Genomic DNA, 16,356 nt, shown 5'->3' on the forward strand with positions numbered 1-16,356 from the left:
AGAAATCCTGGTACATTCCCACACCGCTTTGATATTATTTCTTTATAATCACTGGGACTTAAGGTGGACGACAAGTACAATAGAACTATTCAATTACAAAATATAATAACATTTGAATGATAATATTTTTGAATCCAACATCAGGTAACCATTGCATGGATCCAGACTACTCCCTCTTCTAAAAACTGAGGCAGCTCCTTATTTAAGCAAACAAAACTTCCAATGTTTCTCCTCAGGTTACTTAAACAATATATCCTAACAGGTAATGCCCAGCAGGTCATCATATGGTACAATATCACCTCTACCACTTAGCTGAGAAAGTAAAACTAATGAACCCAACCAGTAGCATCTTGTGTTCATTAGGTTACCATATAGTGTTACCAGGCAACCACCAGGAGACTGGCAATGATATGGCATCACTTCCAAAAGTGATGTCATCATGTCAGTGCCATCATGGGAGACAGTCTGGTATTTGGGCAAAACCTCTATGGTAGAAGCTGTTTTTACAATAAAGTTTTACCCAAATACCAGAGCGGTTCTGATGACATCATGACTCTGGCAAGGTCAAGGCCTCATTTTAAGCTTTGTAAGACTTTCACCAGCCTGCTGGATGGTTCTGGTGGAGGAGGCTCAAAGCAGGGGATCCTCTTCTCCCAATGGGGTCTGGCAACTCTATTGCTTTATGACTTGCTGAGCCACTACTGAAAGTCAAAAAGCTTAGCAAACCAATATCTTGGAAGCCTGAATTTTTGGCTGCTTTATCACCAGCGTATGTTTCCCAAAAACAATAACAAAATAATCGATAGGACAATTAAGCTGCCATCAACTGGTACTTATCTGAATACTAAATTGCAAAATGGATTTTCTAATGGAAAACATGAGCTAAGTTCCAGTGTCAAAGTCATGGGCACACTTCAGCCTCTGTGAACAAAGCAAACTCTTTTGCAAACCCCACGGGTTCTCAAGCCTCACTTCAGAATGCGACAAGGCAATTGTTAATAGCTCAGAAGAAAAGCAGAATTCCTCAGAGCCCTACACACCGACCCCCTTGATTTCCCACCCGCACGCTCCAAAACTTTTCTTCCTCCATCTAATCTCCCTAGATTTGTTTTGTTGCCTTTCTATAGCAGCTAGGCTCTTGACAGACTTGACGTTTTGGCCTAGTCAAGCTGTTCTTTCAACCGGCTGAAGGTTACGGGTGTCAGAGCAGTGTGAGTTTTTTCGTTGATTCCATTCCCATTATAGCGTTTGAAAGCACAGGGGTGTCAGTGGAAGTGTTACCTTTAGTCATCAACATGGGAATCTAATGGTCCTTATTAAATGCCAGAGTTGTTCCCAAAGAGTCACACACAGTTGTTTTCCAGTTTTCTAAAATGGTGTGTTATTGACAACAATGATGCTGTTATCAGGGCTCAGAGGCACCCTCCTACGCCTGGATAATTGGGGACATTTGTCAGAGATAGCTCAAAACTATGACCTCTTTTTATTTTATTTTAAAACTAAATATTACATGCAAACAATTACACCATGTTTTTTACCTTTTGTAATAATGCTTATAATGCTTGCTGGTAACAGGCATGCATATACATACATACATACATACATACATACATACATACATACATACATACATACATACATACATACATACATACATACATACATGATAGACAGACAGACAGATAGATACATAGATACATAGATATAGACACACACACACATATATATTTGCTGTGATGTGTGCCAATGACAATATATAGATTAAAATCAGTTAAGAAAATGCAATTCAGGATTCCAATAATTAATAAACTAATGCGAAGGTTTCTTGTCACATCTTAGTAGTTACATAACGATCCAGTACAAGGCAGCTTAGTCATTGCATTTGTTTAAAATACGGATAGCTAAACACCTGCTTAAAATATGGATAACTAAAAGAAATGTATCCATTATAGGGATAATACAATATTTTTCTATTAAAATGATAAATTCTTTTAAAGTTTACTACTGAGAGATTTATTTCTTGCTTTTTGTTTCAATGGCAAGACCTCCATGTGGATGACATGTCTAAGATGAACTATAGCACGATCCAGTCACAGTTTATTTATTTACATTATGTATTGTCTACCTTTCTCCCTGAGACTCAAAGCAAATTACACATACAATAAACAGTGCAATAAGGTTTGGAAGGCTAAAATATGAAACAGAGCTGAAACAAAGCATAAGCATTTAAACATGACAAGCTAAATGATATGGAAACTGCATAGTAGTCACATACTTCAACAACAGACCATGCGCAACCCTGTGCATAACCAAAGCACCTTTCTGAACCATTTCTTTACAGTATAGCCCTATCACCTGCAAAAAAAAACAGTCAGCTAATGTCCGGTTGAGGGGAACAGCACTGAAGCAGCAGTGGCGTAGGAGGTTAAGAGCTCGCGTATCTAATCTGGAGGAACCGGGTTTGATTCCCCGCTCCGCCGCTTGAGCTGTGGAGGCTTATCTGGGGAATTCAGATTAGCCTGTACACTCCCACACACGCCAGCTGGGTGACCTTGGGCTCGTCACAGCTTCTTGGAGCCCTCTCAGCCCCACTCACCTCACAGGGTATTTGTTGTGAGGGGGGAAGGGCAAGGAGATTGTAAGCCCCTTTGAGTCTCCTACAGGAGAGAAAGAGGGGATATAAATCCAAACAAAATGGCCGTTTCCGCACGGCCTCCATTCGCCCCCACGCCGCCAAGAGTTCTGGCGGCGTGGGGGCGGAAGCCCGTTCGCATGCAAGCATGCGAACGGGCCAAGCAGAGGACGACAGACGGCAGGCGGCTCCGCACAGAGCCGCCTCTTCTCCCTTCTGCGCCCCACTCACGATGTCCTCGTCGTCGCCTGCTGGGCGTCGAAGCCCCGCCCACGCTGCCCTCCGACCCCTGGAGGTCGGAGGACAGTGTGGGTGGGGCTGCGAAGCCCAGCAGACGACGACGAGGACATTGTGAGTGGGGCGCAGAAGGGAGACAGCGTCTTCCCGGCGGCGCGGTTCGCACCGCGCCGCCGGGAAGACGCTTCCTCCCCAACAACAGCCTGAGGCCGCCCTGGGGGGAGGGAAGCGGAGTCAGGTCGCCGCTGCTGCGTTGCAGCAGCGGCGCCTGTGTGAACGGCGGCCTGGGGGCGGCGTTTTTAGCGCCCCCAGGCCGTCGTTAATGGGCCGTGCGGAAACGGCCTATTCTTCTTCTTCTTGAAAATGTCAGTCTGTGTGTACAGTACATACATGTGATAGAGCTATGGTCAACAATGATCTACAGCCAGTGGCCGTAATCCATCCACATTTTTTGTATTGTGGATGTTATTGCAAATGCATGTTTGTGGTGGACAACTAAAATTGCATTGGTAAAACAGCATGCACACGCACACACACCCTGGTTCCTTTAAAAAGTTTATGGAAACAGTCTCAGAGATCTGTGGCTGGCATCTTCAGAGATCTCAGATCCTCTGAAGATGCCAGCCACAGATGCAGGCGAAGCGTCAGGAGAGAATGCTGCTAGAACATGGCCATACAGCCCGGAAAACACAACCCCCAGTTTGTGGAAACATTTGTTTTTAAAGCAGCTGCTTTTGAACCAATGTCTTTGGGAGAATCAGTTTGACACTAGATACTGTTTGGCAAACTGAACCTAATGAAAAATTAATACACATTTCAGATTATTAGGCCAAACTCTTTTCCTATCCTGCTTACATAGACAAAATTATGAATGATTACTGAGGTCTGGATTTTTCACCCAGTTGGAACATCTTTTCAAAAAACCAAAAGGGAGAAAAAATAGATATAAGTCCACTTTAGAGTAATTCTAGGTAGTGTAGTCTCAGATTGATAGATGGGGCCCAAAGCATCTTGATCCTAATTTACACACACAACATTTGTATAAAGGAAAACAGCAGTAGGAAGGATATATTTGCAAAACCTTTACTTAACATGACTGGAAGGGTCACCATCTGCTACTCTGAGTTATTCATTTCTCTTCTCTCACTTGATTTTTTTCCCAACACAGCTATCCAAACTGTCAATCGAAAAGCAAGATTTCATTTCTTCAACCCAAATGGGTTCGCAAAATGACAGAGAGGACATAATTACTTTAATGGAATCTGCATGACACACACAGCTTTGCATATACTACATGTTTGAAATGATAAACAAGTGTGGCTTCCATCTAGGGAACCGTGCAGAGTTTAGTGCAGTCTGCATTTTTACACAAACTGCAGGTTCTTCAGAGAGGCATGACAACTTAGCCAATTTGGAACCAGTCTGTCTTTGCTGAGGTATTGCCTATTTTGATGAATAAAACAATTGAAAGTATCAGCCCAGGAGTTTGGAAGGTTAGGCAGACAGCTTAGCCCATGCTCCTGAGACTAGCATCGTTCATTAATTAATTTGTATCCCATTTTTCTCCCCAAAGGGGACCCAAAGTGACTTATATCATTCTTGATTCCTCCATTTTATCCTCTCAAGAACCATGTGAGGTTGGTTAGGCTGAGAATACTCCAATATGTTTTAGTGTAGCCATGAAACGATGTGCTGGTCTTGGATCATATTAAAAGGTTAGACTCATTAAAAGGTTAGACCAGTGGTTCTCAACCCTCCTAATGCTGCGACCCTTTAATACAGTTCCTCATGTTGTGGTGACCCCCAACCCTAACATTTATCCATTTTACAGATGGAGAACACTGATGCAGAGAGTCTTAGGCGACCCCTGTGAAAGGGTCGTTCGACCCCCAAAGGGGTCGTGACCCACAGGTTGAGAACCACTGGGTTAGACTAAGGCCGCTTCCGCACATGCAGAATAATGCACTTTCAATCTACTTTCAGTGCACTTTGCAGCTGGATTTTACTGTGCGGAATAGCAAAATCCACTTGCAAACAATTGTGAAAGTGGATTGAAAGTACATTATTTTGCATGTGCAGAATGTGTGACTATCCCTAGGCCACCCAGCAAGCTTCCATGGCAGAGTGGGGATCTGATCCTGCGTTGACCTATCCTGGTCTAACACTTTAACTACTACACTGCACTTCACCACCATTACATCTTCTGCTGCTGTAGGCTTTCTCTCTCTTTCTGAAGCACACACAAACACCATAAAATATATGTCATTAGGGAAAAAATAGCCTTGCAATTTGCAATTAAAAAAAAATATATTGGAGGGTATGATCAGTGAAAGAAGAACTTTGGTCTGCTAATGAAAAAGAGAGCAAGAGATGTGACAACATGAAAGGGCCCAGGTACATCTGGCACAGTAAATAATGCTTCAGAAGCACGAAAAAGAATCTTTGAAACTTGTTTTGGTGTGTGTCTTTTATAATATAAATCTATACCAGTGTAAATTTTCTTTTGAAATTCCTTTTTGATTATACCACATTTGTAACATTTGCACGGGAGCCTGCAAACGAAGGCAAGCGGCACTATGGATTTAGCAGTATGGAAAGGTCTATTTTTTTCCTTGTTCAGCATCAAACTGTCCTCAGACCCACTATTATATAAAACATAGACACGGTTCCACAAAACTGTAATATATTTGGCACTTTAGCTAGTTTCATGCCTACACTGTGATCATGGTAATGACCAACATCCATTTATCTGGAGTAGTGCAAAAAACACACACACATACATACACAAATATCCCTTTAATGCAGACCATCTTCTCATCAGGAAAATTCCTTCTTGTTCTTTGGCAGTAAGTGACTGATTCATGCCCTGAAGATTGAAATCCATGAAAAGCATTCAATTACATGCTGGGCAACATAAACATTTATGAATAGGGAGGCAATGTGTGCCTGGTCTATTTTCCCTTCTTCTGCATTCATATGCAATAGCATTCTAACCACATATAAAACTCATATTCAGTATAAGACTCAATATCATTCTATTTGCATATAAGACAAGTTAAGAAGCTCTTGGTTTTGCTTCTCCACCCCCATGTAATAGCTCATCACTCAAGAAAAAACTAAACAAGAGCATAAGAAAGAGCCTGCTGGATCAGACCAGAGTCCACCTAATCCAGCACTCTGCTGCTCGCAGTGGCAACATGCGCTCAAGAACTAGAACTAGTTTGATGTATTGTCAGCCTTCGTGGCTGGAATCAACTGGCTGTTATAGGTTTTCCAGCTGTGTGGCCATGGTTTAGTAGTTTTTGTTCCTAACATTTCACTTCATCTATAGCTGGCATTTTCAGAGGCATGTCACAGTAAGGCCCCTTCCGCACTCGCAAAATTATGCATTTTCAAACCACTTTCACAACTGTTTGCAAGTGGATTTTGCCATTCTGCACAGCTTCAAAGAGCACTGAAAGCAGTTTGAAAGTGCATTATTCTGCATGTGCGGAATGAGCCTAAGATATGTTTCTCTCCAAAGATGTCAGCCATAGATGCAGGTGAAACATTAGAAACAAAAGCTGCCAAACCACAGCCGCACAACCTGGAAAACTCACAACAGCCACAAGAACTCATTTGCAGCATCTTCTTTATTCTTAAGAGAGGTATCAACAAGGTAAAGAATGCAAATGCTAGGTCTCAGAACCGTAAGCCAACAAACAGACTCTGAGGTATTAATCAGTAGTGTTTATTGTTGAGATAATGGAGCACCCAAGCTTGGCAGAGCCAGATCTGTCAAACCTGGCCTTTGCCATCCCCTTTATTCCCTCCGTTTTCCCAAGAAGTTTTGAAAGACAGAAAAACAGTCCCTGGAGCTGAGGCGCCCCAAGATCAGTGGCAAATAGTAGGAGAGAGCCACCTGGCTTCCTGCCTCATGAGATAATGAATAAGTAGTCCTGGGATTGACTGACGTGCCTCTTCTGCACCATTGAAACCACAATATCAGCTGCTGCATGTGGCCAGTATGTGTGCTATGGTTGTACTGTGGCATGTTTTGGCTTTTGACACATGTGCTGAAAAAGTTGGTTATCAGTATTCTCCAGTTATATTTTCCTTTGTCCCCTAACTGGTTGATTATTGAGTATGTGTGTGTGTGCATCGCCAAGTCATAGTTGTGTGCATCGCCAAGTCATAGTTGTCTTATGGGATTTTGAGGCAAGAGACATTCAAAGGTATTTTGCCATTGCCTGTCTCTGAATGGGCTGAGATAATTTTGAGAGAACTGTGACTTGCCCAAGGTCATCCAGCAGGCATCATGTGGAAGGAGAATCAACCCAGTTCTCCAAGTTTGAGTCTGCTGCATTTTACAACTACACCACGGTTGGGTAGAAGATAGTATAGAATATGAAAGCTATACTTCATGGTTAGATAACTTTGACAAGGGATTTTTAAAAAAATCTGTTGTTGCTTTTCTACAATATCATTTAAAACAATCCAACAAATTTGACTCATCCCCTATTTTATAATCCTGTTAGGCCTCCTGTGGAAGACAGTCAAACCCTTTTGACCCCTGTGGTAAACTGTGGACCTCCGGGAGCTTTGCTGACACGGCCTGTCATTCTCACTATGCACCATTGTGCAGAACCAAACACTGAAGACTGGAAAATCCAGCTGAAGAACCAAACAACCCAAGGACAATGGGAGGTGAGGTTACAAAAATTCAGTATTTACAACATTTGTAGAGATTCCTGGACTGAATGAGTGTGTATGTTATAATAAATGGAAATATTAGCAATGTGGTACTGTTGGACTAAAATTCTTTGCTTGTTGGTAGATTAGTTGTTAATCCAAAGTAATGTTATCTAGAATATTAAGGGCTCAGTATATGACACGTATGTCTCTTCAATTCCTGGGAAATTATTCAAATGAAACTCAAACTGAGGAAGCCAAACAGTTGATTCAAGTCACAGATGAAAAATTTCCAAAATAGGTGAATGTGGGTTTTTGAAACATAGCACATAAACTTTCTGGAAATGAAACAAAGATGCAAAAATTGGACATTGCTGCCATAAATACGTTGGGATAGTAGCTTAAGCATTTAAATTCTCCCCGACTTCATTAGTCGTTACCCATCATGCTCTGGAATAGATTCATGGTTGATGGCCAGTCTGTAACGAGATGGTTGTAGCAAGTTTATTCCTTTCAATCAGCATCATATCTTTTCTGCTAAGTGATTCTTTGAGATCTGGCACTCAAGATCTGGCCTGGCACGTGGAACCAAGGGGAAGAATTGTCTCTGTTGGCTCACGGACCTGTTAAGCTCTCTCAAGGCAGCCACTCCACCCCATTATGAGCTCACTAATCCAGGCACACACACATACACACACACTCACACCAGTGCCATTCCGGGACAAGCCAAGGTAGCCACTCCCCCTCTAAGAGCCCAACCAAGTCACATTTATGTTGTATCTGTCCCTTGTAAGAAATTAGTTCAACACCCTGGTCTAATTCAATATAAGGTGTGTCACATGGTCATATAGTGATTCAGATATTGAACAGGTTTTTCATACTGTGAATATAATTTGCAAATATCTAGTGAGTTTCTCATACGAGCGCAGTTAGCCTAATCTTGTGCAGGTCCATTCTCTTTCCTTTGCTCACTCTTTCTGGAACAGAGCTCCTATCTCTATCCATTGAACAGATGTTTGTGTTGCTAGAGGCAAGTCACTGTTACGAGTGCCAGTACAAATGTTTCATCATGGCTTGGCCAGCGGGAGGTGTGTATGTGTGTGTAGAATCAGCAATGCAAATGACACTTTTCCTTCCACCCTCAGGAAGAATGGTGTCACCTTTGCAAATGTGTAGCATCACCTTTGCATGAACCCAGCTCTTGAATCTGTTCCTAAACTAGGAATTCACTCAATCTAGCTACCCCATTTGCTTTGCACCATCAGCACTGCCAACTTCTTGCTAGGAAATAGGAAACGGAAGGCTTGTAAATTCATTTCAGCTTTGAATTTTCAGAAACACAGGTTTTCTTGGTTCTCGGGTTGTTGGGTTTTTTTTTTGCCAGACCTTGCCTTTTGCATTTGGCAGTACCCAATATTGCAAAATAAAATTATTAGTGGAATTGTTTGCTACTATGCATGTGGAAGCAGACCTAAGCATGCCAAAGCACTGTATTTACATTTGAATCAACACAGTATTGTTGATCAGCAGCTGAACCTTTGAATCTCACATCTGTGTGTCATATTCTTTTATTCTTATCTATATTTAGAACTGGTTCCTTATATCTTAATTAATCAGCTGCCTAGACTCAGCTGTGGTGGTGGAAAGTCCCATTATGTCCCAGCCAACGTATGGCAACCCTGTTTGGTTTTCAAAACAAGAGACATATGGCGGTAGTTTGCCATCGCCTGCCTCTGAGTAGCAATCCTGGACTTAGTGTTCTCCCATTCAAGTATGAACCTAGGCTGACCCTGCTTAGCTTCTACCTGATTAAGTCAGGCTAGCTAGGGCCATCCAGCTCACAATCTAGACCAGGGGTCTTCAAACTATGGCCCTCCAGATGTTCATAGACTAGAATTCCCATGAGCCCTACCACTTGGCCATGCTGGCAGGGGCTTATGGGAATTGTAGTCCATGAACATCTGGAGGGCCATAGTTTGAAGACCCCTGATCTAGACTCAGCTATCTACCTACCGTTTGGAAGTCATCAGAAGTGGGTAGGCTCTTCACTAAGAACCCACCAAGATCAGTCTCATGTTATTAATGCTTCTCCTTAGGATGTGGTGGCAGTCGGAGAAGAAAACTTCACTACCCCATGCTACATCCAGCTGGATCCTGAAGCCTGCCATATCCTAACAGAAACTCTCAGCACCTACGCTTTAGTGGGACAGTCAATCACCAAAGGAGCTGCAAAGCGGCTCAAGCTGGCCATCTTTGGGCCAGTGATCTGCTCTTCCTTGGAGTACAACATACGAGTCTACTGCCTAGATGACAACCATGATGCCCTCAAGGTAAATTGGTCTCCCTTTACCAGAATTGCTTTGATCAATGAATTGCTGTGTGTTTTTCTCTTGATCTCCAGTGTTGATGTATTTTTTTTCAATGTTGCCTTTAACTGGAGTGATGCTGGGCAAGAAGTAGTTTCATAATGGGGAAGAGGGTGAAAAGGAGAAGTGAAACACAGAGGTAAAAACTCAGGGCTGACTTTCTGCAAAACAATCTCTCTTATCCAACGAGCCAATTCTTTTCCCAGGATTCTTTCTTCTTTTGTTTACCTATATCATAACCTGGATTCTGAAATTTTTTGCGTTATTAAAAGGCCATAAGGTGGAAAAGGACTTCATTGGAGGCTCATGTATTTTTAATGCTAAGTGCCAGCTCCCAAGAGATGCAAAATGTATAAATGCCTCTTTGTAAGTAGTTGATAATGATAAAAGAAGCTCCGGGGTTGTTAATCAAGCGCCTGCTGCTATATTGCTTTGCTCGATGACTTTGTCTGCAGTTTTTGTGCTGAGAATTTGCAATGGAAATGAACCAAGGTTGTTGCTGTTCTATATTTGTGCTTCTCACTCAGTAGTGCGCATTTAAATATGCATGCATTTGATACCATAGGTACCATGCGTGATTATGATGCCTTAATAATCTTACCCTACTGACTATTTCTACATGTGTGATGTTGATTGGATTGACACACATCACTTCTTCACTAGGTACATCTTTGCAGCAGTGAAGACTTAAAAGACTTCATCATTAAGTGTTTGGCTGTGCTGTTGATATCTGAAGGTTGTCACTTGCAGGTTACCTGGCGAGTGGATTGCCAGTAGCAGCTTTACATAGCAACAGTTCCAAGGATTTATCCGTAAACATTGCCTGGGACGTGTTTTTGCTTCTTAGTTGATTGCTAACAATTCCCACTTGCAGTCTGGATGCTGCTTGGCAGTGAGTGTAGTGGAACATTACAGTGTGTTATCTTCGTCACTGAAGTAGTGTGACTTGTTTTGGCGGGTATTAAACATACAGTAAGAAAATTATTGAGAGAATACAAAGGGGAAGAGAATATGGGTTTTCTCAGTTTTGAAGCTAGAAGTGGTGTTGTTTCCCATGGTGTGTGCATTCACGCCACTGCCACATCTGCACCCACCATTTCCACAAAGTTTTGAAGGGCCTCAAAAACCTGCGAGACCTATGTGACCAGAGATGACATTGGACCAAAACACACTAGTACAATGGCACAGTTCCATTAACACATCATTTTCAACTCTCTTTTAAAAACTGTTGTCTGCCTGCAGCTGTAGAGCACTTGCCAGTTGAGATTTCCTGCTCTGCGTGAGGTTCATTTGGGCCAATGTCTTGACAGCTTCTATGATAAAATTACTGCATTTGACTCATCAAAATATTATTACTCACTTCCCAAACTCATTAAAAGAGGATTAAGTTCCTAGCAGTGTCAAGGTCTGAGTCTCCCAAAGACAAATTATCTTTTCCTGTCTGCCTGTCTTGATCCACATAGTCTTTGGGCACCTTCTCATATGCTCCAGAATTTGCATATACAAGCAAACATCTTCTAAGAATTAGCAGCAGAGGCATCTAACCTGCTGACATATGCCGGAGCCCGGGAGTTGTTTCAGGAAACTTAGATTTCATAGTGTTTTTTTCAGGCAAACAAATGTGTCTTTCTTATAAATCCAGATACTTGCCCACATATGGAGGCACAGTCTGTCTATAAGGGTGAAGGACACAGCTAGCCTTGGTATATTTCTTTCATTAGTTGGTTGAATGGTGAATAGCTGATTTCAAAGCTTATTTAGGTTTCCATTAACTAGGGCTGCACAAGGTGGCTCCTTGCTGCATGTTGTGATCCACCAGGTGCTTTATAAGCAGGATGAAAAAAACATAAAGCTAAGATGGTTTTGAAGCATCTGGCTGGGCAGCAAACATGGCTGTTGTGCTGCATATGGCTCAAAGACCACCTGTTGCACCTGGGATTGTGCCCAGGCTGCATGGCTGATGTAGCCCCGTAACACTAGCTGAAAGCAGCTTAATAGTACTTCAGGGGAAGTACTTTAAGGGTTGGTTCTGGTTGGCACTGCAGTTGCTCTTTTAGATTGTGCCACTATAGCTGATTCTGCTATTTGGGGTCTGCCATTTGGCCTAGCAGCAAACAGTGGGAATTTGGCACAAGTCATGGCTAGCTTTCAAGCTTCTGCTACACTGAATGAAAATGTTGGCAACTCTAAACAACCATCTATCTGAAAGCACCTTCAGACCCATAATACCCTGCTTGTAAGTTTGCTGATGCTGATAACATGTACCTGAATTTAACTCATTCTGTCCAATTAAAAAATAGCACTGTTCTGCGAGATTCTTTGTGATATACAGCAGGAAGGAAGGACAAAATGATCCAAATGTTAGACCATCAAAATTCTGGACAGAATGTCTTAAATTTTAAGCCTGCTGCTTTAATTAAACTTATCTAATCCCTATATATACAGACACAGACACTTTTCAATCTTCCATTGTTTAACTTAGTACTTACAAGGAAGTGATCAGGGCTTTTACCATGAAGTTTGAGATAACTTACTGAAGTTTAGGAGCCTGGCCATCTCTGGCCATAATAGATCCAAACATCCTACTGGTCTGCACAGTATGGTAATATGGGCCATTTATGCATTTGCCTTCTGCTCCGTAGTCGGCTACACCGTGGTGGCCTTTGTAGTCTTTTCCAACTTGATGATTCTATGATTCTATGAAAATTGCAGAATGGCACAAATAGAATGAGGTACACAGGCCATTTTGCATGGTCCAAGTCTGATTCAGTATTGGAGGGTGTTTTCATTGACTCCCTCATTGGCATGTATCCAACTGACCATAGACAGAAGTTTTCACACATTCCTCTCCTTTTATGTAGTCACTTCCAACTCCTGGAAAGATCATTCCTGGAGTCATGGAGGAACAGTCCTGAGCACTGGTGGGATAGATTCAGGAGGGACAAGGAAGTGAACTAAATCGCTTTCCTCATCAGAGTTGGGGAAGCAGAAGAAGTAGTTTCTTTCCTCACTCCAGCCCCCCAACCCATGCAGTATTCCTCCAAGAAAATCTGTAAATGATCTGTTAGAATGGGGTTTTAATGTGTTTTATTGTGTTTTACTGCCATGATTTTTATGTTGCATATTTTGTTGTAATCTGCCCTGAGACTCTGGTATAGGACAGGGTAATAAATGTAAATAGAATAGAAAAATAGAGTAGAATCAATTCTTGGGGTTAGAAAAAGCTGCAGGAACAGAGAGGATTGCAGAAAAACTCCATATTCTATGCACAGAGTGGTAGAGTACTGTGGGGTCGATTTCCCACGGTGAATAAAGCGTGTGATACTCACGCAAAATAACCAGGTTTCCTGCAGAACTCCCCACTGCCTGATCTCCGAACACGCTTTCATCCCGGTTCTGGCTCCCCCTCCCCCCGCACGTGTTATTTCAGAACCTGGAAGAAAGTAGACCTTTTGAATGTCATGATGAATCTGGATCAGAGGGGAGCAGTGTGGAGTATCGGGTGTTTGAATCTCCCACCCTTGGGAGTGACGTGGAGCCTCCCACCCAATCAGGATGCAGTGGGCTGTGCACAATGTACGTGCAGCCCTTTTTTTTTTTACTTCACGCACCCGAGATCCACGTGGATACAAACAACGGACGGACAGTTTTGGTTGAAAAAACATATACGGCAATACAAATCACATCCACGTGGATGCGACGGTTGTTTATTTAAAGAATAAGCACTTGTTTCTTTGTGTCGGTCTGCGCATGCTTGCATAGATGTGGCTCTGACAGGAAAAAAACCAATTCCCGCCCAGCAGCAGCCAATCAGGATCGCCCCTGAGCGGAACGAGCGTTCGAGTGGGGAATCCTGCGTTGCTGCTGCCGGAGGATCGTTTGGGGGGCACAAACTGCAGTGGGGAGCATGAAACCGGGATGAAAAGGTGCCAGTTCTTTTCAAACCTGGTTCTATCAACATTCATGTTCTCCGTGAGGAATTGCCCTGACTGACACATGAGACCTATGGGCATGAGAAGCCTTGTATTCCTCAGGTCACTGCTGTAGTCAAGGATCTTAGAAGACACTATTGTAAATATTCTGATGACCTTTAATTTCAAGGTTCAGTTTCAGCATTCTTTTGCATCTTTCATAGGTTTTTTTGCTGCATCCTAATTTAGTAGAGTAACACTGCAATCCTAAGAATTGAGTCATCCTTCTAAAGGTTTAGCTTTCATGATAACTTTGCATGGAAGGGGGCTACTCCCTTTTAAAAATAAAAACTTCTTTCTTTGTTTCTTTTCCGTTCCCCCCCCCCTTTTTTTTTTATGCATGTACATTCCCTTGCATTGGCCAAACCCAACATTATAGTAGTGTCTTGTCTTATTGTACAGATGCCTGACCAGGGACCATTCCGTGGCTATTACAAATAGCAGTGATTATCAGCCAGTTCATAAATATGAATATAAAAGTCAAACTCTTGTATTACGTGTATCAAAGAGCGGCCGTGAATTACCAAGGCCGCCATTGCTGGTGGGGAAGGGACAGCCTCCTAGGTGGCTGCCGCCCTCCCCGTCGCATCACGAGCTCCCAACAGCTCGCGAGGTTTCTGGCTTCTGTGCCACGCAGGGACAGAAGCCTCCAGGGCGCTAGGCAGTGACGCCTGGCGCCCTGACGTCACTGGAGGAGGTGGGGCCAGGCAGCCTATTTTAGGCTGGTCCTGGCCTAACCCCTCCCCATTTGCCGGAGCAAACACGTGTCCCACCCACCTCTCCCCGTTTTGCCATTTTGTTAATGCATGCCTAATTTGTTATAGGGTTTGCGGATTGCGCATGGGGGACTGATCTTTAGCTTGGGGGACAGCAGGCAAAAATGCCCGCTATTTGGGAACCTCCTTATGAGGTTAGGGGTCGAGCAAGCCAAGGGGTAACCTGCCCAGACGTGGGCTTATATGGCTTGCGCCCCTGGCAGCAAAGAGTCTTCAGGAAGTGGCAACCGCCCATCTGGAATCTCACAGCTGCTCCAGCGTGTGTTAATTTTTCATCGGCAGGCGTGCCGAGAAAAATTTAGGTGTCTGGGGGACAGCACTCGTGCTGCCCAGCACACAGGACATAAGATCAGACCCCCATGCTGCGCCTTACGCTCTGTTTTTACCTAGAACCAATTTGTTAATAAAATAACTTTTACCACACACAAAGTGATGTTGTATTGCACATTTATTTCATGAAGGGCTAGGAGGGTTATTAGTTACTTCCCTCGAACAGCAATACACTCTGCATCTGGGAAGGATTCAGATATATATTTAGGCACTCTGACCTAAGGAGACGCAATAAATTTTCCTTTAGTCAATCCAGGGAGATAATTTGGGCATAATGATCGTTGATAGCAATCAAATAATTAGTATTGATTTGCTCTTTAGACATCTTCATGAGATAATTGAGCCTACTGAAAAGAAGTTGGAACTGATTGATTGGCAGAACCCTAATTCTAAAAGCTTTCTAATTATGTTTCTTTTCTTCTAATAACTTAAAAGCAAATGTCATTTTGGCTTTATCAGGTGCTAGACTTGTGCAGGATATTGTTGTTCTTTTTTATGCTAACTAAACAAATGAACATGACCAACATAATGTTATTACACTTCTCTGTTGGAGCAAAACCTCATTTGTTCTTGATTTCAATAGCTTTAATTTCTTTGTGTGTGCATGCATATGAGAGAGAAGTTAATGAATATGCCACTATTTGCATGCCTCTGTTAATCCATTTGATATGTTTAGGCCACCTTGGTGTAATCTTTAAGCCATCTAACTAAGGTCATAGATTAAGAAGGTATCAAAATAAAGCCCAGGTATAACCTGAAAATTGCATCTTATATTTGGGATACATTCTGCAAACCACAATTTACAGAAAAAATGACATGCAGATGCTTCTTGTAGCACCTTAAAGAATAAGAAGATATTAATACGCTGCTTTTAATGGGGTTTTAATGATTCAAAGACTATAGAGCCATTTACTATGATTTATTTGATGATTTGAGATTTGTTGATTTTATTTTGTGCTCTATTTGTATGTTCATGTTCACCGCCCTGAGCCCTTCGGGGGAGGGCGGTATATAAATGTAATAAATAAATAAATAAATAAACTGTTTGTGAACAGTGGCCCCTTTATCACACGCATGAAGTGTTACGATCAGTTGGCAGAAAGATTTATATATAAGCTTACAAACCATCAGGAGAGCAGGCGATATGAACATACTGTTTCAATATTCCAAATGTGTTTGCAGACTCAAAAACGTTAGTGACCCCTGCAATAGACAGTACCGTAAGATTGTACTTGTAGAAACCTGGATGCAACCAGAGGTAAAGAAAATCATAAGTATTACCATAACACATTTAACAAATGCAAAGTTTACCTAGCGTTATAATATTCGGTATTATAACATACGGTCCCCAACCTTTCTGAACCACACTGTTA

The 16,356-nt window shown here is 42.4% G+C and overlaps 1 protein-coding gene across 2 annotated transcripts in view; it reads left to right on the plus strand.

Moving 5' to 3' along the window:
• The window catches only part of UNC5C (unc-5 netrin receptor C), a 368,989-nt gene that overhangs the window by 334,752 nt on the left and 17,881 nt on the right, over positions 1-16,356 (plus strand). For both annotated transcript variants that reach the window (XM_048509243.1, XM_048509244.1), the window contains 2 exons: positions 7,387-7,555; positions 9,637-9,870. In XM_048509243.1, coding sequence (XP_048365200.1) covers positions 7,387-7,555; positions 9,637-9,870 — 403 coding nt within the window. The remainder of the gene's footprint in view (positions 1-7,386; positions 7,556-9,636; positions 9,871-16,356) is intronic.

The sequence above is a fragment of the Sphaerodactylus townsendi genome, linkage group LG10, assembly GCF_021028975.2.
Source record: "Sphaerodactylus townsendi isolate TG3544 linkage group LG10, MPM_Stown_v2.3, whole genome shotgun sequence".
Taxonomy (NCBI): domain Eukaryota; kingdom Metazoa; phylum Chordata; class Lepidosauria; order Squamata; family Sphaerodactylidae; genus Sphaerodactylus; species Sphaerodactylus townsendi.